A 23,549-nucleotide genomic window follows, 5' to 3' on the forward strand; every position below is an offset into this window, starting at 1 on the left:
AGAAAAATATAATGAAATATAATAATTTGATATCTCTCTACAGGGCCAGTGTTGTTGGATGAATTTGTGGAGTGGTATAAAGGAAAACAGATGACATAGGAATTTAACTATGCAGAGCTGCTCAAGAGTCACTGTTACCACAGTTATGTCAACCATTAGCCATAAACTGCTGTTTGTATCAAAGTGCATGCTGCTTTTCTTGCACTGTATCCCTTTTGCAGGGAACTTTCGGTGTTTGCTATTTAACAGGCCAGCTCTGCTTGCTGTGTAGCATTGTTCTCTTTGAAAGCTGCTTTGCATTTTGTATTTACACTACAAATTGGTGAACTTGCCAGCGTCCTCACTGTGATTATGTGTATATTGCTGTCTAAATTTTGTATATGTGTATAAAAATGCTTCACCTAGGGATTATTTCTGCAGAAATGTATTGTAAAAATAATTTTGTGGCATATTTCTAGTCACCTTCAATGAATATGTAACTTTTATTTTATCTTTTTTTTCTTTTGGTCTCAAATGTAGCATTTCAGAAAAGACATACAAAAAACTAAAACTCTTGGTTCCAAAATTATACCTTTTATTAGACCTCCTGGAAAATGGCAAGAAAATTGTCCTTTTCTGCAAGCTTTCGGTATCAAAGTCCCTTCGTCAGGCTCTGGGAAAAGTATAGATGGTACAAGATGGTAAAAAGTCCCCATAGGTAGGAAATAAACTTCATTTTTGCACGGAGGGAGCTGAAGATGGAAGGCTTGTCCCTCTGGGTCCATGAGAGTGTCTTTGTGAGCTGTGTTGAGTAGCTCTTTGATGTGTTGATCAGGTAGAATTCCTTCCCTGAAGGTGTCAGATGGGAGGCAGGGAGGTAAAAAAAACTTCCTTGTAGTTCTGCAGTGAAGTTTAAAATCCAAAATCGGCTGAAATTTGGCATCTTCTATGTTTCAGGGGTGTACTTGGTAGCCGTGTTGGTCTGAGACAAAAAGACATACAAAAAACTAGAACTCTTGGTTCCAAAATGATACCTTTTATTAGACCAACTGGAAAATGGCAAGAAAATTGTCCTTTTCTGTAAGCTTTTGGGATCAAAATCCCTTCGTCAGGCTCTGGGAAAAGTGTAGATGGTACAAGATGGTAAAAAGTCCCCATAGGTAGGAAATAAACTTCATTTTTACACAGAGAGAGCTGAAGATGGAAGTCTGTCCCTCTGGGTCCATGAGAGTGTCTTTGTGAGCTGTGTTGAGTAGCTCTTTGATGTGTTGATCAGGTAGAATTCAGAAAAAAAATGTACAGACTGTTTGGACATAATTACCATGAGGAACTATTGCAAGTTTTAATGTTACTGTTTAAGATGCCAGTCTCTGAGAGAAGCTTTATTAAAACTTACTTTGCAGGTACATGCCAAACATCACTTTTCTTCAGTAAAGGAGAAGTATTGGTGTCTTTTAAAAATTATGATTAAAACTGTAATAGTTGTACATGCCAGAGATAATTTCCACTTGGCGAAGAAAGTATGGGGTTTTTAATGTTAAAACTGCAGTAGTTTGATTCTAGTAGGTACAAGTGAGCAAATTAAAGTACCTTTGAAAAATGGGTTTTAGACTTTTGTAAATTGCCTTTGGCATATTTCTTTTGTTTTGATTTTACCAAGGTTGTTTGGACTGTGTTGCCATAAAGAGAAATTTAAACTTTTATTTAAAATTAGTGGTGGGGGAGTTAAGACCTATAATCCCTAACCAACAGTTAACCTAGGTTTGGATTTTTGTTTGTAACTTCAGTTAGTCTTTCCCATGCTATAAATTCCTGTGACTGAGTAATTAAAAATTACACTAAATAATAAAAAGTTACTACTTTTTTCATGCTGGGTTTGGATTTTCCTGGCAGAATGTCCGTTGCAGGCAATGGGCACATTAAACACCAGCATTTAAGAGTTAACAATGTAATTCCTTTTTTTAAGAGCCCCTTCCTTTTTCACTCATTTGATTATTTACATAAGAAGGTGATAGCCATTGCTTTGGGGAAATGAGTGAGTGGAGTGGTGTCTTAAGTTCTCTACTTTTATCATGTTGTCTTTGCCTTACCTTTCTTCGTAAAGTAATGTCAATGTTGATTTAAAAAACAGATTGTTGAAGTATCTGGTGCTATTAAATGTTGGCCCATAAGGATCAGTTAAAATATCCCAAACTTTCAGTTGTACTAAAGGTCCAGTTCTGCTGTTATTGAAATCACTGACAAAACTCCTGACTCTGTCAATGATAGAACTTTGGGATGAAGCCTAATTAATCAAAAGCACGCCAAGCTGCTCTGCTGGACCAGAAAGTCTAAGGTCTTTTGCTACTTGTAATTGGTTTGTGTTTAAAACTGTTTTTTCCAAATTCAACCACCAAAGACAAAAGTCATGTATATATTTAAAAGTATATGTGCATATACAAAATCTAAAATCACATCATGGTAAAATGAAAATACTGCCTTTTCCCACCAAAGTCATATTTAGGTTGCCATGGGATAAAAGCGAATAGGACTCTCAAAGGTTTCATAATGACAAAGCATACATAATTGTTACTTGTTTGTATGCAAACACATAATATGAATTCCATATTTGATGCTAGTTTGCACTTGATGATAATTAAATGGAGTATGGTATTTGTTTACAATAAGCCTCTTATTAAAACACCTGCTTTTAATAAGATTTCTAATGTAAATGTGTATGTTACTACAGGTGTAGCCATAGAGAAAACATCTGTGGAGCTACTGGTTTAGGTCTCTAAAAATAACTTGGAAAATTAGGCTGTATCATGGTTGCTAGAAACTTAAGTGAATTACTGTAAGTGTTCATAAATACTAAGCTAGTTACAATTTCAGGCAAGCTTTTAGCAAGGGTGGTATAGTTAATGCTAAAATACAAGATTTGTTACAGAAAAAGTTTTGTATGTTGCAAATAACCTGGCTTCCAATAATGGAGGGAAGAGCCAAAGAAACTTTCAATAATGCGACAGATATCTGGCAAAACAGGGTCAACAGAAATCTGTGTGTTTAAATCACCCTGCTGTTCTTTTGCAGATTGTACTGTTTAACAGAATCTAAAATTTAATTTAAAAACTATTCATATGGAGGGGGAGCAAGGAGGGGGGAATTGGTTTAAATATGAACCATATTAATGATGACTAGAATTACCTATCCTTTCTGTTGAATAGATGAAATTGTATTTTTGGTCCTCAGCAAGTTTCTAATATGCAGGTGTCATAAAGCAAACCGCTAACATACTTGCAGATAATTCGCACCTTTATTGGCACTTACATTGTAGAAACCCAAAGCTGAATGACTTGACACTGAATGGAATTTCCCAGCTTGCCATTCTGCTGCCTTTCCTGTAGTTGGTCTGTGGATAAACAGAGGACTTCAAGGCTGAATGTATCTTAGAGGAACAACTTTTTACGTTTAAATTACAACTTTTTAAAATTGTTCACTTTGCCTTCTATTAAGTACATAGTTTCCTCTAAGAAAAAATAGCACTTTGTCATATCCCTTGTTTTTTAATAGAAAATGCAGAAAATGTACCAATTTTTTGGCCAAAAGTTAAATCAAAGACACAGAATAGTCAGGAACATATCTTAAATTCTTTGCACATACTTCTGGTGTAAAATACTTGTCCCTATAGTGAAGATGTAATGACCTATGTGTAACTGTGGCAAGTAAAGAGAGGAAATTAGTGTTCTGGTACTATATTGATTCGTATCACAAAAATATTTAAGTTTGATTAATGATAGGCATTGTTAAAGTTCCTTATTTAACAGATTAAGAATAAAGAATGTTAGTTTCAGGAGAACACTGTTAGGTTATAGTTATACCAAATTCTTTCTGCTGCCAAATAGAGTAGAACAATCCTATACTAATAGATGGGGATGTGCTGTTTATTCCTCAGTATTACCTTTATTGTCTATTTTAAAACAAGTCTATTCCAAATGAAAATACAGTGTAAGCAATGAGAATTGATTAAGAATAAGTTTTTGTAGCAGCTCCCATTGTGAGTCTAAACAATTAACCACAGATTTGTACTATTGTATCACAAACTCAAGTGTTTCATTATTTTCTCAAAAATGCTAATGCACAATCAAATGGGGCTGCTGATTTAATGTTCTCCAGGCATATTTTGGATGGGATGGAGGTGTATCTTAGTTTTGCTGGGGCTTTTACAGATTTCTGTTGACCTTTGGTCACAAATTTAACACATTTATTTCATGAGTATTTTAAGAAACTTAAGTATGAGAACTTTAAAGGTTAGCTTGTGCCCCTGATTTAATATACCTGCTAGAAATACCTCTTATAAGCCTTATATTTTATCCTTTCATATTGTTGTATAAGTGTATAGAATTCATTTACCAACACAACCATTGGTTGTCTAATTCAGATCAAAATTTGAATTGGGGTGTTGTGTGTGGAGGGGAGGGGGTTGTGCGTGTGTTGTTGCAAAATAGTTTTTACTGACACTGCTGTTACGGGGACAACAGTTAACCTACAACTGTGAATGCTTTTATGTCTTAGGTATTTGCATATTACATACATGTGGCGTGCTACAGTCCTGTGACTCACAGTCTGACTAAAGTACTGTTATGCCACTTAACCTGAGTTCAGCTCATTGGTTTTTTAGGTTATGTTGGAGTTAATGCATCCCACAAATAAACAGTATTTGTGTTGGTTTCAGAACCTGATTTTTTCTGTGGCTCGCAGTTCAAAAAGCAGACTTTCTTCTGAACTTGCTGTGCAAAGTACTGGCCCAGAACTGACCTTGTTTAAAAGAGACTTCGTTCTTTTTAAAATACTAGTTGTAGTTGAACTTGCCTATATAGTCCAAGCTGGGTTTTGGTTTTTTTAGCTATTTAAATTTGTGTTAAACTTTAGTGTTTTGGCTACTTTTGTAGTACTGCAGAACTTCTGTGCTAATGTATTCTGCTAAGGGGCATTTGTACAATCTTGTGCTTTTTACTCTCTTAATATAAAGGAAGCTATTATTAACATTTGTTAGGAAATGCTTTGTTTCACAATGGGGTGTGTATATATTGGAATTAGAAGTTTTCTTTTTGCAAAGAACTCCAAAATATATCTCTTCAAGTGGAACTGAACAATAAGCATCTTTATAAACTGTTCACCTCTCTTTAAATGTACGCTATTTATGGAATTTCCCTGAATAATTTCATCATCGTGTTGAAAAAAGGGTAGCTCTAGTACTCATAAATGTAAATAATATTTTATTTGAGGCAGTGTGTGAAACCTCAAATAACTACATTTTATCTCGTTTTGAAAGGAACAACTTCTAAAGTAAAATGTTTGGCTTGTAGTGAGCCACTCAATTTATATTATGAAGAACAGGCAGGAAAAAATAAATTAAAATTTCTAGCAGTATGGAGTCCAAGAATCCTAACGGAATGATTTATTTTAATAGGTTTTACATGGCAGAAATATGAGTACACCATATGTGTTTATGTGAGCCTGTGATTTTTTTATTATTATTTTTTTTTAAGTCTGCTTTCACTATTGTGGTTGAATTGCAAATCTATTTTTGGGTTAGGGAGAGAGACCTAAAACAGTTCAGAGAGAACAAAGAATATTTGAGACAACTCCTAGAGGTCTATTCTCTTTTAGTATTATATGAAATATTGTTCCTGTCACTCTTACGCAATTCATTTTAAACTGTTAAAATGTGTTCCAGAGAATAAGTCTGGAAAAGGGAGCATCTGGAATAATAATCTAAAATGGAAGTGATGTTGCAGCTGACAAAGAGAAACCACCTCAGTGTTCTCCTGGATAAGTCTTCAGTCAAGAATCCATACAGCAGTTCAAGAATTCATGGGGCCTCTTTGTTGGAAAATGTATTTATCCAACATCAACAGTGTATGGCAGCCTAAGGTTTATCTAAACATAAATTATACTGCTTTTGTTATACTGATTATACAGATACAGAGCTGTTTTTATATAATTATCTGGGAGATAACATAAAAATTGGTCATAATGAAAAGTTTTAATATAAACTAGTAGGAGGAAGAGGTTTTGCTTATATTGGAAGGGAGTTTATTTTAATCAATTTGGGTAGTACAGAGGAACACAAGTATTAAGGGAAAATGCACGAGAAAAATAAAGAAAGGTTTAAATTGAATAAAATGGTTGGGGGGGATTTAAGCCATAGCAAAGGACAGTGTTCAGGACCTTGGAGGAAAAGTAGTTTGATGAGAGCCAGGGAAGGGAACTAAAAGGGAACCTGAAGCTCACATGATCAGGGAAGGTAGAAAAAGAAATAATTTTAGGTGTAGTAATTTGAATGTGTGAGGAAAGAGGGCTGTTATGATAACTGAGTCAGGTTATGGTCAATGGAGAGAGAAGGAGATGGATTAGTATAGAAGAAGGATCACTTGGATTTGGTAACTGCCTGGTTTGGAGAGAGTGGATGAAAGGACTGCATAGATTTCATAAGCAAAGGCTTCTGAAGTGTGGGGCAAAGAATTATTTTTAAGCAGAAAGAAAACTTCAGGTATTACCAAATTGAGCTTAATGGGAGTGTTATTAGGGACTGGAAGTTGGTTGAGCCTGAACAGACGCTTGGAACAGAAACAGGTGTTTTGATCATTCAGATAAAGATGGTATAGTTGTTGTTCAGAGAACAGATTAAATCACCTGAATAAAATTTAAAGGGACAAAGCAGGGGATGAAGAACAGAATTCTAAGAGAAGCAACCATGAGAGAGGGAAAAGATTAATAGATAATGACTGAGTGATTGAGAGCAGCAGTAGATGAGGATAATAGTTCCCCAGGATTGAGTTTGGATTTGTTGGAGGTAGCCTACAGTCAGCCTGGCTCTAAATTGGTACTTGGTCATTCACACTAGGATGTCAGAGGCTGCTGGATGTGATGCTAGCCACATGACTCACCTGGGTGCTGTAGGCTGCGAGAACTGGTGTACTTTAACAGCATTAGTATGATGGAGAGATGAGAACAGCATCCTGAAAACCAAAACAAAGCACAAAGAGAAATTGTTATCTATGAAAGCATGAGGAAAATGTCAATGATGATTATATGAAGGGAGAATACATAACTGTCAGGGACATCACTTGTGGCTTGTGTGAAAACAATTTGAGTGGTATAGAGAAAAAAAGTGTTGGTGGATTTAGGGTAACAAGATTGGCAACAAAGAAGTGGACTAGTGATTAGTGTACTTGGTGGCAAAGGGGTGGAGCAGGATTGGCTTGGTAATTGAAGAGAATAATTTTGGATAGTGGGGAAACTGCTTATTCTGGGGTGGGGGAGAAGGCACCTGCTTTTTATGAATATGTTTTCATGCAAATGAAGAATGTTGTTATAATCCTGTAAAGGTATAAATTATTTCACTGGTGAAACTGACTCTGAAAAGCCTCGAAGGGCTTGTCTTCTCTGGGTTGTCAGTGGCCCAGAAATTGGGAGAATATTTCTCCTGGTAGAAACCCAGTTTGTAGACATTAAATCTTTTTCTCCTAAAGCAGAAATGACTACTATGGGAGAAAAATAACCTGACAAAACCAGGTAGAAACTGGTTCTGGAAGAGTTCTCCTGGAGACTGAACACCTGCACACTTTCTTCCAGCTTAACTCCTGGGAATCAGTAGGTGTGGAGCTGGGGGAAAAGCTCCTCTGCTTTCCCAAGACTTGGGTCACCAGTTGTTTCCATCAGTCCCATAAACAGGAACTGGAGGGGTAGCCAGCTGCTCTCTGTTTGCTTCTCACACCAGAGTTCTCAGTGTAAGAAGTGGGTAGGGGCTTTGCTACAGTACTCCCTCCATTTGGTTGCTGCTTCCTGCCTGCTTCTTCTTGCCTCTTCTCTCTCTTCCACCACTCAGGTGGGCAGTGGGGGCAGCAATTTAAAAGCTGGTGGAGCTGGGCTTAGGGAGGCTTTCCTCAAACACAGCTCCTGTCTCCACTGGCTTTTTAATCACTGTCCCTGCTACTCAGCTGGGGGGCAGGGCATGAGGAAGCCAGCTGGGCCATAAACTGGAAGGCTGAGGGAGGTTCTCCCTAGGATGGTGGGGCAAAGCCCCTGACTGCTTCTTGCACTGGAGTCCCAAAGGTATGGAGTTAGATGAGGATTTTTTTTGTAGGCCTGTTTCCTCAGCTGAGAGGAAGCAGTGGTGCAAGCTCCCTCCTTCCTCTTGGGCTGGAATCCTTGGTGTGAGAAGCAGGTAGGGGGGCTTTGACTTGCTGCTCCAGTCCCCTGGGAATGGGAGGACTGGAGAGCAGTCCATGGTTTCCCCAAGCCAGAGTCACCCTGGTCTGGGGAATGTACAAAAAGCAGGGGGATGGTTGCAGACTCTCTCCTGGAATAATTTCTAGTGGTGCTGTTCCTCCCAGGCTGGAGTGGCAGGGGTTTGGCAGCAGCAGGGCAAGGAGGGCTGTGTCACCACAGCCCTTGTTAACCCTCGAACAGACAACAGCTATGTCTATGTGGCCCAGAAACAATTCTGTGGCAGGCCATGCTCCCATATTCCAGTAGACTAGTGAGCAAGGTGGAATGGCTCTCAGCTGGTTATGGCCTGGGAGCCATATGTTTGACACTCCTGATGTACTGGGTTGTTTTAACTGGAGCATCTGCAAATCAAGGAAAACGATTATTCCACTCTATTTGGTACTTGAGGCCTGATCTGGAGAACTGTGTCCAGTTTGGGTCCCCCACTTAAAGAAAGATGTGGATTAGATTAGGAGCCCAGCAGAGAGGGACAGAAGTAGCTTGGGAAACACGAGTTATGAAGAGAGGCTGAAAGAGCTAGGGTTATTTAGTCTGGAGGGGAGAAGACTGAGGCAAGATTTGATAATCTCCAAATACTTGAAGGGTGACTGTAAAGATGGAGATGGCAGCTGTAGGGGACAGGACTAGGGGCAATGGCTTCAAGCTGCAGCAGAGGAAATTTAGATTGTAGATTAGGATGACCTTGTTGACTATAAAGGTGGTCTAGCATGGGAACAAGCTACCTAGAGAAGTTGAGGAAACTTTCCAGAGCTGGGTAGGCAGACACTTGATTGGTTGAGTCAGGGATGATCTTGTTTTGAAGAGGGGCCTGGACCAGATGACCTTGTAGGACTGGAAGAGACCTTACTTTCCTATGATCCTAAGTATCAAAACATGATAGCTAAACTGCTACAATAATTGGTCTGTGGCATAAATTGCTAGTGGCCATGTCCACAGAGACCCAGATTGATAAATACAGGAATGAAATAAAGAACAAATGACTATTGGTCTGTTTAAAAGCATTTCCATTTCGTTATTCAGTTACCTTAAAAGTGTTGTAGAAGAATTCATATAGGTTAAGAGGAGCTGACAGGGCTAACGGAGGTTCTTGTGGGAAGGTTCTAAAGTGGGAAGTGACCTCAACCTGTTCCACATCCAGTTAAGCTGTCTAAATCTTTACCAGATATAGTGACACCTGTCCATCCTGATTGATGGTAGTAATAAAAGTCATCTGATTGGGACCTTCTGCAGCTGTTTTTCTCCCAGCTTAATCTTTCAACAAAACTAAGTCTTCTGGGTCAGCAGTTTGGCTTTGCTTTTGGCTCAAGTAGAGTCTATCCCTTTTACATTAATCCAACAATAAGTATTTTTTTTTCTTTTTATTATTTTTTTCATCATAGCACTGAGTTTATCCCTGAATGTTTTGCTCAACTTGTGCAACTATCACAGATGTTCTTAACCTGTTGTGTTGTGTCCTTTCTTTTCCCTCCCTCTTCTCATCAAGTGGGGTTCCCCAAGGGTCTATCCAGGGCCCGATATTGTTTGACGTCTTCAATAATGATTTGAATGATGGCATTGATTGATGGTTACCAAATGATACCAAGTTGGGTGGAGTTGCAGATACTCTGGATGCTAGGACTAGGATCCAAAATTACCTGGATTGACTGGAGAAGTTGTCTTCAATCAATTGGATGAAATTCAGCCAGGACTTGGAACAGAATTATCTCATGCACAAATACAGACTGGGGAGTGACTGACTAGGCTTCAGTGCTGCACAGAAGGGACCTGGGGGTTACAGTAAACCATAAACTGAGATGAGCTAACAGTATGCTCTTGTTGCAAAAAAGGGCCAACAGCATCCTGGGTTAAGAGGGGTGTCACAAATCAAGGGAAGTGATTCTTCTGTTCAGCAGTGGTGAAGCCTCACCTGAAGTACTGGGTCTGGTTTTGGGGCCCCCACTTCAAAAAGGATGTGGACAGATTGGAAATAATCCAGTGCAGAGCAACAAAAATAAGCCCTGGAAAGCATGATTTAGGAGGAAAAGCTGAAGAAAAAGATGTGGTACACCTAGAGGAGAGGACAGCTATTATAGTAGTCTTCACATAGCTGAAGGGTAATTATAAAAAGAATGGAAATAGGGGAAGAGACAGAGCAATGGCCTGAGACTGCAGCAGAGTACATTTTGGCTGGAGATTAGGAAGAACTTTCTAAGGGTGGTCAAGCATTGGAAGAGGCTACCTAGAGAAGTGCAGTCCCCATCCCCAGAAATTTTTAAGAGTGGTTTAAGTTAGACAAATACTTGTCTGGGATAGTTGAGTCAGAGATGATCCTGCCTTGAGCAGGGGACTGGAGTAGATGATCTTTTGAAGTTCCTTCCAGCCCTACTTTCCTATGATCTAAATTTAGTTTCAGGGACCTCCTAGTAAGCCTACTCTTTGTTAAATGTTTTAAACTGCTTTCTTCACAAAGATGAGGAGGACAACTGAACAGTGCTTTCCTCTTACAGAATGCTTTCTATCCACAAATCTCAATGTAGTAGACATACGTTAATTAATATTCATATAATTCTGTAAGGGAGAAGAATAACTTTACAAGACATTATCATGGAAAAGCTAGGGGCAGGAAAAAATCAGCTTGAAAGTCCGCTTTTTAAATCACATCACTTACCTACAATTGTAACTAGTAATATCTAAGCTCCAATAGCTGAGGAATAAAAGGAAAGTAAATTCCCCATTTTTCCTTTCCCCCAGCACTTTGTGCATTAGTCACTTCACCTATTGTGTAGAGCAGGGCTAGCTAACTGGCAGCCCTCAAGCCACATCTGGCCTACAAGGGGTTAAAGTGCAGCTTGTGGGCTCCTGGGAGGTTGGTGCCTGGGGAATGGTGGGCTCACATGGCAACAGCAGTTGTGAGGGGGGGGTGGGCTCACGTGCAAGGTGGCTTGCTGTGCAGTGGGAGCTCTTGGGGGAAGGGAGGACTTTTGCTGCTCCTGTGGCAAGAGCAGGGTTGGGTTGGGTTGGGGGTGGGGAGGCTCCCTTGCATGGTTGCAGCAGCAGAAGGGTTTGTGCCACTTGCATGGCAGCAGTGTGGTGGGGGTTTGCCTGTAAAACAATGGCACTGGGGAACTTGTGATGGTGAGGGCTCATGTTGCTCATGCGTTGAAGGGACAGCATGGCAGGGGTCTGAATGTGTGGCCTGGGGCCCACAACTGGTGCAGTTCGTGGTTTCCAGCTGCTCTGAAGTTGGATAGAAGCAATTCTGATACTTTGTACTAGGATAGAGCTGGTGGAGCTCCTCTGTACCATTAGATCTTTATTGGACAGCTCCCTAGTAGAAACAGAAGCAGTAATAAGTAACCAGACATGTCTAGAGAAAGGAACTGGAGGGAGGGCTGGACCCTGAGCACACTTGGCCTGTCCTCTTGGACTTGCAGAAGAAAATAAAACTAAATGTCACCAGAATGCAGAAAAATCCTTTGTTACAGTCCTGGCTGAGCCCCATTTCCCTAGTGACACCTTGTCCGGTATACAAGACCTAAACCTTGGGCTTCACAAACCTTTTAAGCTTACTGAGTCAGTAGTATTCAGACAGTTGACTCCCAAATCAGTTTTTTTAACTCGCTCCTAGGCTACAGACTCCATGTCTAGTACTCCTCAGATTAAGTTACATTATGGTCTAGGTCAGATAGCTCATAGCAGAACTCGTCCGTTTATAAAATTTTAAACCCTTCTGACAAGGGGCTCCTCCAGAGTGACTTCCAGTCTCTTGTTAGGTGCTTTATTAATTTTGGTGAACCTGAAATCCACACTGGGAAAACTGGATCCATGGCTGCAGTCAACTCATCGTGTTTGGGTGCTTCCGTTTGAATAGGAGATCATCAATGTTGATGACATCCATGGCTTTTTGCCCTTCTCCCCCCACTACTGCTATTTGTCTTTTTCCTTATGAAAATACCATACCATAAATACTTATGTTTTTTCCTATGTACCATACTTACTGGTATTTTCAAGGAAAGATTTATTCCTTAATTCTACCTTCCAAAAACAAGGTGTGCATCTTACACAGGCATGGGCTATGCGAGAAAATACAATGATAAGCAAGACATTTATGAGTGAAGCATAGAGAAATAATTCAGGGGGGTGGAGAGTCACCCACTGGGGCTCATGCTACTCACACAGCAGTGGCAGAGGGACTGCATGCAACAGATGTGTCAGGGAGTCTGTGCAGCCCCCACAGTAGGGCTGTGTGAAGCTTTAGTCGCTGATTTGATTCGGCAGAGATTCTGTCCAATTTGGCAGACAAATCTCCGAATTGAATCAGGAGACCCTAAATCTCTCCAAATCGAATCACAACCCTCTGAACCAGTTCAGAGAGATTTGGAAAGATTCGGACATAGACACAGTTTTAGATGTTTTTTCTACATACCTCAAGGTGGTACCAGGTGGCTTGTGAATGCTGAGGCAGATGGAGCATCCCATGGGAGCGCTGTGGGGTCCCCAGCATGCATGGCAGCAGACCTGGAAGTGGACCAGAAGCACTTGTGGTCCACTTCCAGGTCCACCGGGGAGTGCATGGGGGGACTCCTTCCCCCACCTCCTGACTTGGTGATTGGTGCCTCCTGGGTCTTGTGGGGGGGGGGGCACCTGGGGTCCCCCTGCGGCCAATTGCTGAGCCGGGAGGTGCATTCATGAACTGTGCCTGGTAACTGGAGGTATGTAGAAAAAAACGTTTAAAGCTGTGTCTATGGCTTAATCGCTGATTCTCCGAATCTTCGACCGAACTGAATTGAGACAGTGATCCAAATCAATTAATCGAATGACTGTCCCCAATTTAGGCCGAATCCAAATCGAATACGGCCTAATTCGCACACACCTAACCCACAGCATACAGCATGTAGCCCAGGGCCTGTGACTGGTGCAGCATGTGTCACCCCGGCCACTCTCAAGTTGGACAACCCTGATCTAAATACATTAGTGCTGTATTAACTATTACATGCCCTTATAAATATTACAAAGTCTTTATACGGTGATTTAACATTTACTTCTCAATTTGTGCAGTCCCTTGTTTTCCTGCTTTCCAGAACGTTGGCAAAACTATCAAATACTCTTTTCTTCTTAACAAAAAAAGTGCCCTGACCTAAACTGGTCTTATTTGCTTGGTCAGGTTTTTCACTTGACTTATTGAGATCTGCCGCCATCTGTAGATTTTCCAAATCTGCCAAAGAAGCTTCATTTCCATTCTCCTTGGAATCAGTTCTTTTAGATATGGTGTCTCCTTCTGCATGCTTTGGGACCTCACATAAACTGTGTTGTAAATTTTCCTTTAAAAAGCTTTGGGTATGTGATGAGGAACAGGCATTCCCTTTTCCCTGGTCCAGTTGTAAGCATCGTTCTCCATCAAAAAATGAATGCATTGTCTTAGAAGAGCTAATGTGACTTGAATCTGCCATGCTATTATGCAACTGCAGTTCTGTTTGGTATGGGCTAGAATTTTCTTTATTTATTCCAGACAAGAATTGTTCTTCCTTGTATTCATCAAAGCCCTTTTGCATTCTCTGTGCACAAGTGTCAGAAATGTTCATAAGCTGCTGCTGCTGCACTAATAAATTCTGTGTCTCAGTAATCTTTGGAGCAGGTTTCTCATGTGTGTTTTCAGAATGGGACCGAAGAGAGAATTCATCAACAGCTAAATTGGACTGTGGTGACAATACTTTCTTAGTGACCCTGTCTGAACCCAAATCCATGCATGTAAACGTAAAATTGTTGCTCATGTGAGGTGCGTTAACATCTGCCATATTTAATGTAAAATTGTCTTTGCTGTAATTCTTTAGGGAAGAACACTGAGCTACATGGTTTTCTTCCATATTAATCTCAGTTTCATCTTTCTGATCAGGCTTGTCAAACTGCAAAGTGAGAGCAGAAGATTGATCCAGTTGCAAATCAGTGGCATTAGAAATACTGTCCTCTTTACCTGCAGTAGATCTGGGAGAATATTTTAATGATAAAACTGCATCATCAAAACTTGTATTGTATTTGCAGAATGAATTAGAACTCGTGTTTTGTATTGCTGAATGTGAACTGGTAACATACTCTGACTTGAACAGATTGGGAGTTTCATAAATTGGCAGACCATCTAGGTTTAAATCTGACAAAATTATGTGACTGCTGGATTCATCAACCTGAGATGCATTGAGCTGAAGAGTGAGTGGATTTGTTTCAGACATACCAGTACCTGATTCAGAAGTAATAACTGTTTCAGAACATTCTTTATTCTGATTTTTGTGTTCTTCCATTGCATCTTTAAATCCAGAGCTAATGCTAGGACTCCTTAGCAATGTAGAGAACTTCTCAGTACCACTGTTTAAGCAAACTTTTTCCAGTCCTGGCTGACTGGTTATGTGATCATCGCCAATATCAGATTGCTCAAATTCACATTCTGCTAAGGAATTACAATCACTTAGTGTGAATTCAGACCCTTCATCTGTAGAGGTGCTGTCACTACAGATGTCAACTGGCTTGTTTTTATTACTAGCTTTAATATTAGATCTGTACCCTGGTATGCTAGCACAAGAGTTTCCTTGTACCTGCCAGGTGTTAAAATTCTCATATACATCATTCTTATAACTGTTGGGCAAAATAAGATCCTCCTTGTCACTAAATACATTCATGTTATCATTTATGTCAAGCACTGTATCATAGTTATGCTTTTGGGGCTTAAACTGTTGCATGGTCAGTGATTCAGCATTGGACATCACTTCTCTCAGCCTAGGAGAATCCAGCATAGATGCTGCAAATTCAGAATGCAACAGATTAAAGCTTTGGTTTACATCACTGCTTCCAGGTATCTGTCCATTTATGTGTATTTGGGCTAAAGAGGACGGAAAGTTATTTCCTCCGGTGAAACATGAATCTCCATTAACTGAGTATTTTAGACCATGTGATGAAATATCACTGCTTGTGGATCGGCTTGGATTGGCGTTTTTGCTGTTCTGATGGTCTGATCTTAAAGAAAAGTGTTCATTATCAGTAACTATATCTGCTTCACTAGCAGAATCAGTTGCTTGACTATGTGGAGACATCTTTTGTTTGTTTATTTTGATACTGTTGCTGCTTTGGTCTTGGTTTCTTTCTTCTTCTACTCTGTTATGAAGTGCAACGTCATGCAAGCTAGAGGAGCCCACATATTCTGAGGAGCTTCCAGTCAAAGAAGATGAATTGTGCCATGCCTTGGTTGGTGCAGTTTTGTTATTCTCTCTTGTCAAGGTTTCAGCTGAAAAACTTTGATTGCAATATGTGTTTTCTGAAGCTGAACTTTTGTTTCTGCACATTTGTCTCCACAAGGGACTAATGTAAGGTCTGCTTAAAGCGCCAAGACAAAATGCACAAACAAATGTGATGAACACGGAGAGGCAGACTGCCAAGGTAAAGTCTTGCTCTGTTCTTCCTTGTCTAAAAACAGCATTGACATCTCTGATATTTCTAACCAAGAATGGTGAAAGCTTTTGCTTCACTTCCACGTCATAGATCAGATATTTTTTTGTCTTGTTGAAAATACACACATACAGTCCTTCTGCAGATTTCCCAACATTATATATAATTAAATTGTTAATTTCATTCTGTTTAATATGAGGAAGCCAGTTATCTTTGGAAATTCTGCCACCAGGAGTCCACCAATAGACTTCTTCTTTTCCTGAAATGGAATAGAAAATAGTCAAGAATTAAAGGCTGACTACATATATAAATCTTGTTGCTTGATGGTCTTGATTGTCATAACCATTTTAAAAGGACCCCATGCCTGGTATCTCTTTAAATATTTTACATGGTATTTTTTCATTATAAAACGCTTATCTACCAATAATCTGGTGGGTTATAAAAGGTATTCTCTTCATCTGCATTTCTGCTTAGAACTGTTGTATACCAAACTGCCATACTTTAAATGAGAAAAAAATTTGTTGGGAGAATTTTTGGAATTACACAAATACCATCCTGATTTTCACTAATATCTGACTTACTGTATCATGATAAATATTTATAGCTGTATCTATTTGATAGTCAATTGAAACTTCTCTGAGTGCACAATATGGCTGCCCATAGTTTATGGCATACCTTTCAGGTACTGTAGTTATACCTTTCAGGTACTGTAGTTACATATGGGCTCAAGAATCTGTATGAACTTTCTGTTCATTTTTGGATACAATTCAGTGTATTTGGACATTTTAGAGAGAAACTTTCTCATGGTTTTTTATTCTGGTAGTAGATACTAGCTGGCAAATCTCAACATATTTGTTCATTTGGGAGGTAAACCATTCAAAAAGAGGGGTCCTAGAGCCTGCTTTTTACTCTCCCATTAGTCTGTTGGTGCCCAGCTACGTTGCCTTCCTGACCACAGCAACATTTCCTTATTTATTCAGAGTCTGTCTTAGCCTTTCCTCTAAGCAGGGAAAGTCTTAGCCTCATGGATTTTGTCACTGACATTCAGAGGGTTTAATATTAGCAGTGGGTCAAGGAGAAATTGTTTATGGAGTGAGTTGTGAGCTTAGGGCTTTGGGTAGTGACAATGATAAAACTCCTTTCCCTTCAACTGTTCGTTATGAAACACCAACTTGTTCTATCTTATTTCTCTTTGAGTTACCCAGAAACAGTATCCAATAGCCATTGTTTCTAACAGACCTATTCTGTTTTCTCCATTCTCCAAACTACCTAGCAATTTTAACTACCTGTCTGACTACTGTTTCACTATAAATTAGCCTCTCTCTCATCCTCATCTAACAGCATTTTTAAATAAAAATATTTTTGAAGCTAACTTTAAGAATTAACATAAAAATTGTGATAAAATACACCTGAGATTATTTAGTGTGAAACCTTTTTAATCCTGCATGTATTTTACAGGAATTTAAGATGTGGATGGATACAAAATTGTGTTACATACCCCATGTTTCATCCACACCACAGTGTAGCACAGATGTCTCTCCTATTTCGATAATAGTTTTCTTTAGTGAAACATTATCATCTACAAGCATTTCACAGTTTAAATCCAAACTTGTGAGAGACAGTAGAGGTTTTCCCAGGTTGCTGATAGGTTCACTGCATAAAATATTCAATTTTTTTCTCAAGGATGCAGAAAAAAAACTAATGAATTGTTTGAAATGCATCAGACTGCAATCGCAAATCCAGGGATTGTTTGATAAATCCACTTCAAGATTAAATATGTTGAGTTCTATGAACATCTCTGGTAAAATGGTTGTCATAACATTGTTGCTGAGATCAAGAACCTATTTGGAAATAAATTGCTTAAAATTAATTTATAAAGATCTCTAAAGAAGAATGGCATCTAACTTTTGTATCATTAGAACAAATGGTATCTTAAATATATGAATACTAAACACTTAAGGAAGCAGGAGAAAGGAAACATTCCAAATATTGTAAATATAGTTGCCCTACAGTTTTGCTGATTGATTTGATCATTTAAAAGGTACAGAAAATGCCAATTCATATATTAAGAGCAAAAGTTTCTCTCCACAAAATTTGATCATAATATGTGGACCTCCTGCATAGTGTACTGGGTCCTCTCCATGGTGTTCCTCTTAGTAGTTGGTGACTAGGAGCCTTTGTCAAAGACTGTTTATTCATGAAAATGCTCTATGCTTTTATTTTTTTTACTATTTGGCTCTCCACCAGTCTCCTCAGCAGTGTACCTCTGGAGCCATGTTACTTAGACTGCTTCTGAAACCCCCTCTCCACAAAAAGGAAAGGTGATGGGATCAGCATTAACTTACTTTGTACTCTATAGTATTCACTTTTTCTCTTTCCACCCTCATATGCTAAAGTAGATTTTAGTTGTTCTCTCAGGACCCTCACTGTTCCTCTGTTCATGTCTTTGTTTCTAAAGGTAACTTCATTTCCTTCAACCCAGAACATTGCCTCAATAGCATTCTCTCATTCTGTTCCCTGATGAAATTATTTTCACCCCTTCAGTGGTTTAATATTAGAGGAGGATAATTCTGCAATATATATACACAGATGATCAACTTAGGTGAGGAATGAAGCATGAATGTTAAGTAACCAAAGTGTAAGGGCAAAAATATATTAAACAAACTCTACTATTGAACTCTATTTACCACTTTTTAAAATCTGAAATCTTGTTAATTTCAAAATCTTGGTCCTGTGGGAGTGGAAAGTATAAATAAAAGACCTTAGGTCCCAATTGGTTATTTTAATTATTGTTATATTTCCTCCTATTCTTCTTTGCAAATTTGTCTTTGGGTAATGTCTATACTTTAAATTGCAGTGTAGCGTAGAAATATCTGAACTAGCTTTAAGTGAGTTAGATTGGGTCCATGAAGCAATGGAGCACAGAGCTTCATGGAGGCTAACTGACCCTTCCAATCAGCAGTCCATAACACAGACCAGTGATTCTCAACCAGTGTGCTGTGGATCCTGGGGAGCCTTGGGATCCTTTCAAGGGTGCTGTGGGGTGCCACACAATTTTGACAAGGATAAACCTAGAGATTTTAAATAGGAATCCATGGTGTTAAAACATTTTAGTCTATTGTGTGTCTTTCTGAATTCTTGGTAAAACTAATGAAAACTCAGATCTGTCATTTTTTGAGTACCTTGAGTCTAACAAAGTTGAGAAATACTGTCATAGACATATTTTGTCTATTGATCCTTTTTTCTGTTAATGAACAATAGTGACTGGGAAAAATAATTTGAGTTATGTTCACTGCATTCTGGAACTACATGGTCTGGCCGCTAAGGTAAGTGCACCCATACATAGTATGTTGTAAAAGCCATGTTAACCTGTGTTTTGGTTCATAGTAAGCCCATGCATATTGCTTGTACTTTTATAACGAGTCTGCACCAGCTTCTCTACTTGTAGAGGGCTTTACTAAGAAAGAAGCACCACACATTTCATGACTCATGGTAACCTAAGCCAGATCCTGTGAAGAATCCACATGACAGAGTTTTCAGGGAACCAGAATTGGGAGATCTTGTTCATATGACTCCTGGTGGGCTCTAGTTGCTCGAAGTAGAGCATTCTGCCAAATTTGGTCTAAAGTACAAGAAATCCCATTAGATTAATAGATGTTTGGGTCGGAAGGGACCTCAGCAGATCATCGAGTCCAACCCTCTGCCCTGGGCAGGAAAGAGTGCTGGGGTCAGACAACCCCAGCCAGGTGCATGTCTAGCCTCCTCTTAAAGACCTCCAAGGTAGGGGAGAGCACCACCTCCCTTGGAAACTCATTCCAGATTCTGGCAACCATTACTGTAAAGAAGTTCTTCCTGATGTCTAACCTAAATCTGCTCTCTGCCAGTTTGTGGCCATTGTCCCCAGTTATTCCAAGTGGTGCCCTGGTAAACAGAGCATCTCCTATTCCTTGCTGCCCCACCCAATGAATTTGTAGGCAGCCACAAGATCACCTCTCAGCCTTCTCTTGCGGAGGCTGAAGAGATCCAGGGCCCTCAATCTCTCCTCATAGGGCTTTGCCTGCAGGCCCCTAACCATATGAGTGGCTCTCCTCTGAACCCTCTCAAAGTTGTCCATATCCCTTTTGAAGTGTCATGCCCAAAACTGGATGCAGTACTCCAACTGAGGCCTGACCAATGTCACATAGAGGGGAAGTATCACCTCCCTGGACCTGTTTGTCACCTGCTAATACATGATAAAATGTGGTTAGCTTTACTGATTGCTTCATCACATTGATGACTCATATTCACCTTGGTGTCAACAATGACTCCAAGATCCCTTTCTGCTGCTGTGTGAAGAGGACTTTGTTCTTATTTTCAGTTGAAATAAAAGTTTTGTGTAACATGCTTTTCCTTAAATTATTATGTTATCATTAGTCTACTACTTTGAAGTTGGTGTGTATACACATAAGGTTTAAGGAGCTTTGGGTGGGATGGGATGGGGTAGCTTGGGGGGGGAGGGGTAGTCAGAGTGAGCAGTCAGTCAGATGACCTCCTGAGGTCTCTTCCAGACCTACTTTTCTATGATTCTATCAAATATATAAAGAGTAGTGTAATTTCATAAGAAGATAAAAGGTCTACTTTTAAAAACTGGCACACTTAAAAATGTACAAATATTTGCATATTTTATAATTTCATGAACTAGTTATGGTTTAAAATAGTTGTCATAGGATGGGGATAAGAGATTTTGTTCAGATATTCAAAAATCATATACTGATGATCATGGATTAATGTCTTACTGCTAAATAATCTATGCTTAATATATCATTAACAAGTAGTAATGCAAACCATTATTACTGGACAAATTATAATGCTGCTTTTACAACCTGCAATTTTTTGAGATTCTTGAAGGCATCAGGATGAATTTTGGTTATCTTGTTATTTTGTAAGTAGATATTCTTTATCTGCGAACAGTTGTGAAAATCATTCTGTTCAATCTGTAATATTTCATTAGATGACAGATGGACACTTCGTAAAGACTGCAGCATTCCTAGTCCTGAAAATACAATGGAAGTTGTTGTGAATCTAATGTTCTTGCTTGACAAAATACAACTGTTTTCTCAGTGCTTCACCAGTTCCCTTAAGTGAAAAATTTTGTTGCAGATGGTTGATGCAATCCTTGAGCTTGCTTTCTTTTCCACATTGTCCTGTTTTTAAAGGCTACATAATATCAATACCAGTTAGTTTACTCTTTTAGCAATTATGTATGATCTGAAATTCTCCTTTCTATTTATGAGTTCCTAAAAACAGGAATACTCCTCCACGCTGTCAAAAAACATCTCCTTATGCATACTTCCCATTTGTAGCTATTTGCAACTTTGTGAAACTAATAATTATTTTTCATCTACCTGCTTTGAATGGGGTTTTTGTTGACCATGTCAGCAAATAAAATTAGTAAAATATAGCTATGCAGCTCTCATCCTAGTGGTTTTGTATGGAGGCTATTTTATAGGGACCCATTCCTAAAAAGGACTTTTGGTAATAAAATGCTTCAAGGGCACCTTCTGGCTAAACCACCTCTTTGGCCAAATTCTGTTGTCAAGCACATATGCACAGTAGCTATTGAAGTCTATCATTGTCCCATGTATGCTTTGGGAATGTACTGAATTTAAACACTACCTTCAAGCATGACAGTTTTGGTATATACTGAATTTCTATAATTTTCATTTGATTATAAACATCAGACCAGTGTTCCTCTGCAAGACATACTGATTCCTCACCATATATGGCAGCTTATCAACCACATGGTTACATTTATCTAGCTAAACAATCACTAAGATGCTCAGCAATGCATATTCTAGCACAAGCTGTGTCAATAGTTTCTACAGAAGCGCCTCAGATTTCAAGATAAGGCATACCAATTTGCCACGTTATGGAATTATTTGAGGACAAAAGGGCAAAATTGTAGGGTGAAAGTTAATACTCTATTTCAGGGTGTCAAACTGAATAAAACCAGATCCTGACTTTGGGCTCCTTCCAGGCTGGATTCATAGGGTCAGTGGTAAGGGATCTGGGGGCAGTAGTGGGGATCAGGTTGGCACATGGTAAGTGAGGGCTGTATCTGCAGTCCTGGTGCACCCCACTGTTGCTGACACCCATATCCATCAGGGTCTGGGGGCCCTGAATTCTGGAGCAGACCCAACCCCCCTGGCCCTTCCCCCAACTTTTGGTAGTCTGCTGGTAGCCCAGTAGGCTGGCTGGATCTTTGACACCCCTGTTCCACTTAAGACTTATTTGATTTTAGGATTATTCAGGACCCTACCATAACTTTTGACTTCCATTTACAGACACTAAAGTGTATGAAACTGTTAGCATGACCAGAACTTTTTTCCAAAAGGCATTCAGGGCTCAAGCACCATCATAAATGCCAATATTTTTCTAACTTGTTCACTGCATAATTTAATTTGTGTGTTTAGAGCTTGGATTGTCTGTTGATACACCATTGCAGTTTCCTCGGTACCATAATCTATGCGTAATCTTCCCCTTCTTACCAGCAGCTGTCAGTTTTGGTTTGAGTTTTAAATTGAATTATATTCAGATACATTTAGAATTGGGTGACATCTATGTTTAAAAAATAGAACTGGACTATTTGATTTTGAATTTCTGAAACTTTGAAATCTGAGCCAGTTTTGTATGCAAGTTTTCACTTCCCTCAAGGATGGAATTATAAAGTCCCTATCCTTTCTCACTAATTTTCTTTTGGCTTGGGTACGGATTTGGACACCCCAGATCTGTGGATGCAGATATTGGCATGAGTACATCCAAGAGATATGGAGGCTAAATTCATTGATGTTTTTTGAGGCATTTGGCTACTACAGTGATGAGAACCATAGAAAAGCCTGTAAAAATAATTTTGTTCTGCTCCCTTTCGGCTTATATTAGGTGATTTTTTTCATGCCTAATATACCCGAGATAACTAAATAACACGTTCAGCTAATGAAATCTGTAAATGTATATTTAAAATCTCTCAGCTGATACTTACCCCTTGGAATTGCACTAAGATTATTTCTCTCAATTGCCAATACTTTTAAAAAAGGAAGGAGACCATAAGTATACACTTTTCTGTGTTTTTCAGACCAGTCTTCAGATTTACATATATCCAGAACAATATAGTGGATAATATTACCATTAAGGTTTAGAGTTTCCAAAAATGGTAGATTTCTGAAGGAATCTAAATGGAATTCAGAAATCAGGTTATTACTTAGATTCAGGTGTTTGATAGTCCATTCTTCATTTCTCCAGTTAGACCACAGTAGGACACTGATGGTGTTATAACTTAAATCAAGTACTGTTACTGTTGGTGATATATCCATGGGGGTAGTAGACTTCCCCGTAAAAGAACAATTCATCAGGAACTTTCCATCCCACCGGCATTTGGAATTGTAAGGAATACCAAAACCTGTCTCCTGTGACTTGAACCCTGAAGATCCAGTATAATTAAGTAAAAGGACCAGAGCCATGACACTCAGGTAAGAATTTGCCATAATATCTAGAAATAAATACACATAATTATTAATAATTAAGAAGCATGAGGGTAAACAGAAAACAGAAATAATGTTCCTTTAAGTTAAAAAAACAAACAAACAAACAAACTTCACAATCAGTCTGTAAACATTCCATTTTGAATTCATTACTTTATAAACTGCATATTCCGGTTAAAATTCTTAGAAGCATATTTTCAAGTTATTCTTACTTTCTCACAGATGATTAGTCCGTACAGCTACTGCTCAAGAATTTGTAAACTATTACTAGGGACTCTTCATCCCCTATTGTACATAGTTATCGCTACTGGGCAAAGTCTACCAGTCATAATCTATGACACACAGAAGTGGAATGATTCTCATGCTATC

At 39.0% G+C, this 23,549-nt stretch overlaps 2 protein-coding genes across 3 annotated transcripts in view; one reads left to right on the plus strand and one right to left on the minus strand.

Moving 5' to 3' along the window:
* DCUN1D4 (defective in cullin neddylation 1 domain containing 4) overlaps nt 1-4,692 on the plus strand; it is a 70,513-nt gene extending 65,821 nt beyond the window's left edge. For both annotated transcript variants that reach the window (XM_006261250.4, XM_019481228.2), the window contains exon 11: nt 44-4,692. In XM_006261250.4, the coding sequence (XP_006261312.1) occupies nt 44-99 (56 nt within the window). In that variant the 3' untranslated portion in view covers nt 100-4,692. The remainder of the gene's footprint in view (nt 1-43) is intronic.
* Nucleotides 4,693-11,532: 6,840 nt separating this feature from the next.
* LRRC66 (leucine rich repeat containing 66) lies at nt 11,533-23,546 on the minus strand. Its single transcript, XM_019481229.2, has 4 exons — nt 22,682-23,546; nt 20,526-20,695; nt 17,162-17,504; nt 11,533-15,922 (listed from the first exon to the last, which is right to left on the minus strand). The coding sequence occupies exons 1-4, from the start codon at nt 23,181-23,183 to the stop codon at nt 13,278-13,280; spliced, it is 3,660 nt and encodes a 1,219-aa protein (XP_019336774.1). The 5' UTR covers nt 23,184-23,546; the 3' UTR covers nt 11,533-13,277.
* Nucleotides 23,547-23,549: the final 3 nt, after the last annotated feature.

The sequence above is a fragment of the Alligator mississippiensis genome, chromosome 2 (genome assembly GCF_030867095.1).
Source record: "Alligator mississippiensis isolate rAllMis1 chromosome 2, rAllMis1, whole genome shotgun sequence".
Lineage (NCBI taxonomy): Eukaryota > Metazoa > Chordata > Crocodylia > Alligatoridae > Alligator > Alligator mississippiensis.

Coding starts and splice junctions, on each gene's coding strand:
- LRRC66 (XM_019481229.2), bottom strand. CDS start 23,183: ATGGCAAATTCTTACCTGAGTGTCATGGCTCTGGTCCTTTTACTTAAT. Junction 20,696..22,681: donor TCTTAGTGCAATTCCAAGGG/GTAAGTATCAGC, acceptor TTGTATTTTCAG/GACTAGGAATGCTGCAGTCT. Junction 15,923..17,161: donor TGGTGTGGATGAAACATGGG/GTATGTAACACA, acceptor ATTCCATTTCAG/GAAAAGAAGAAGTCTATTGG.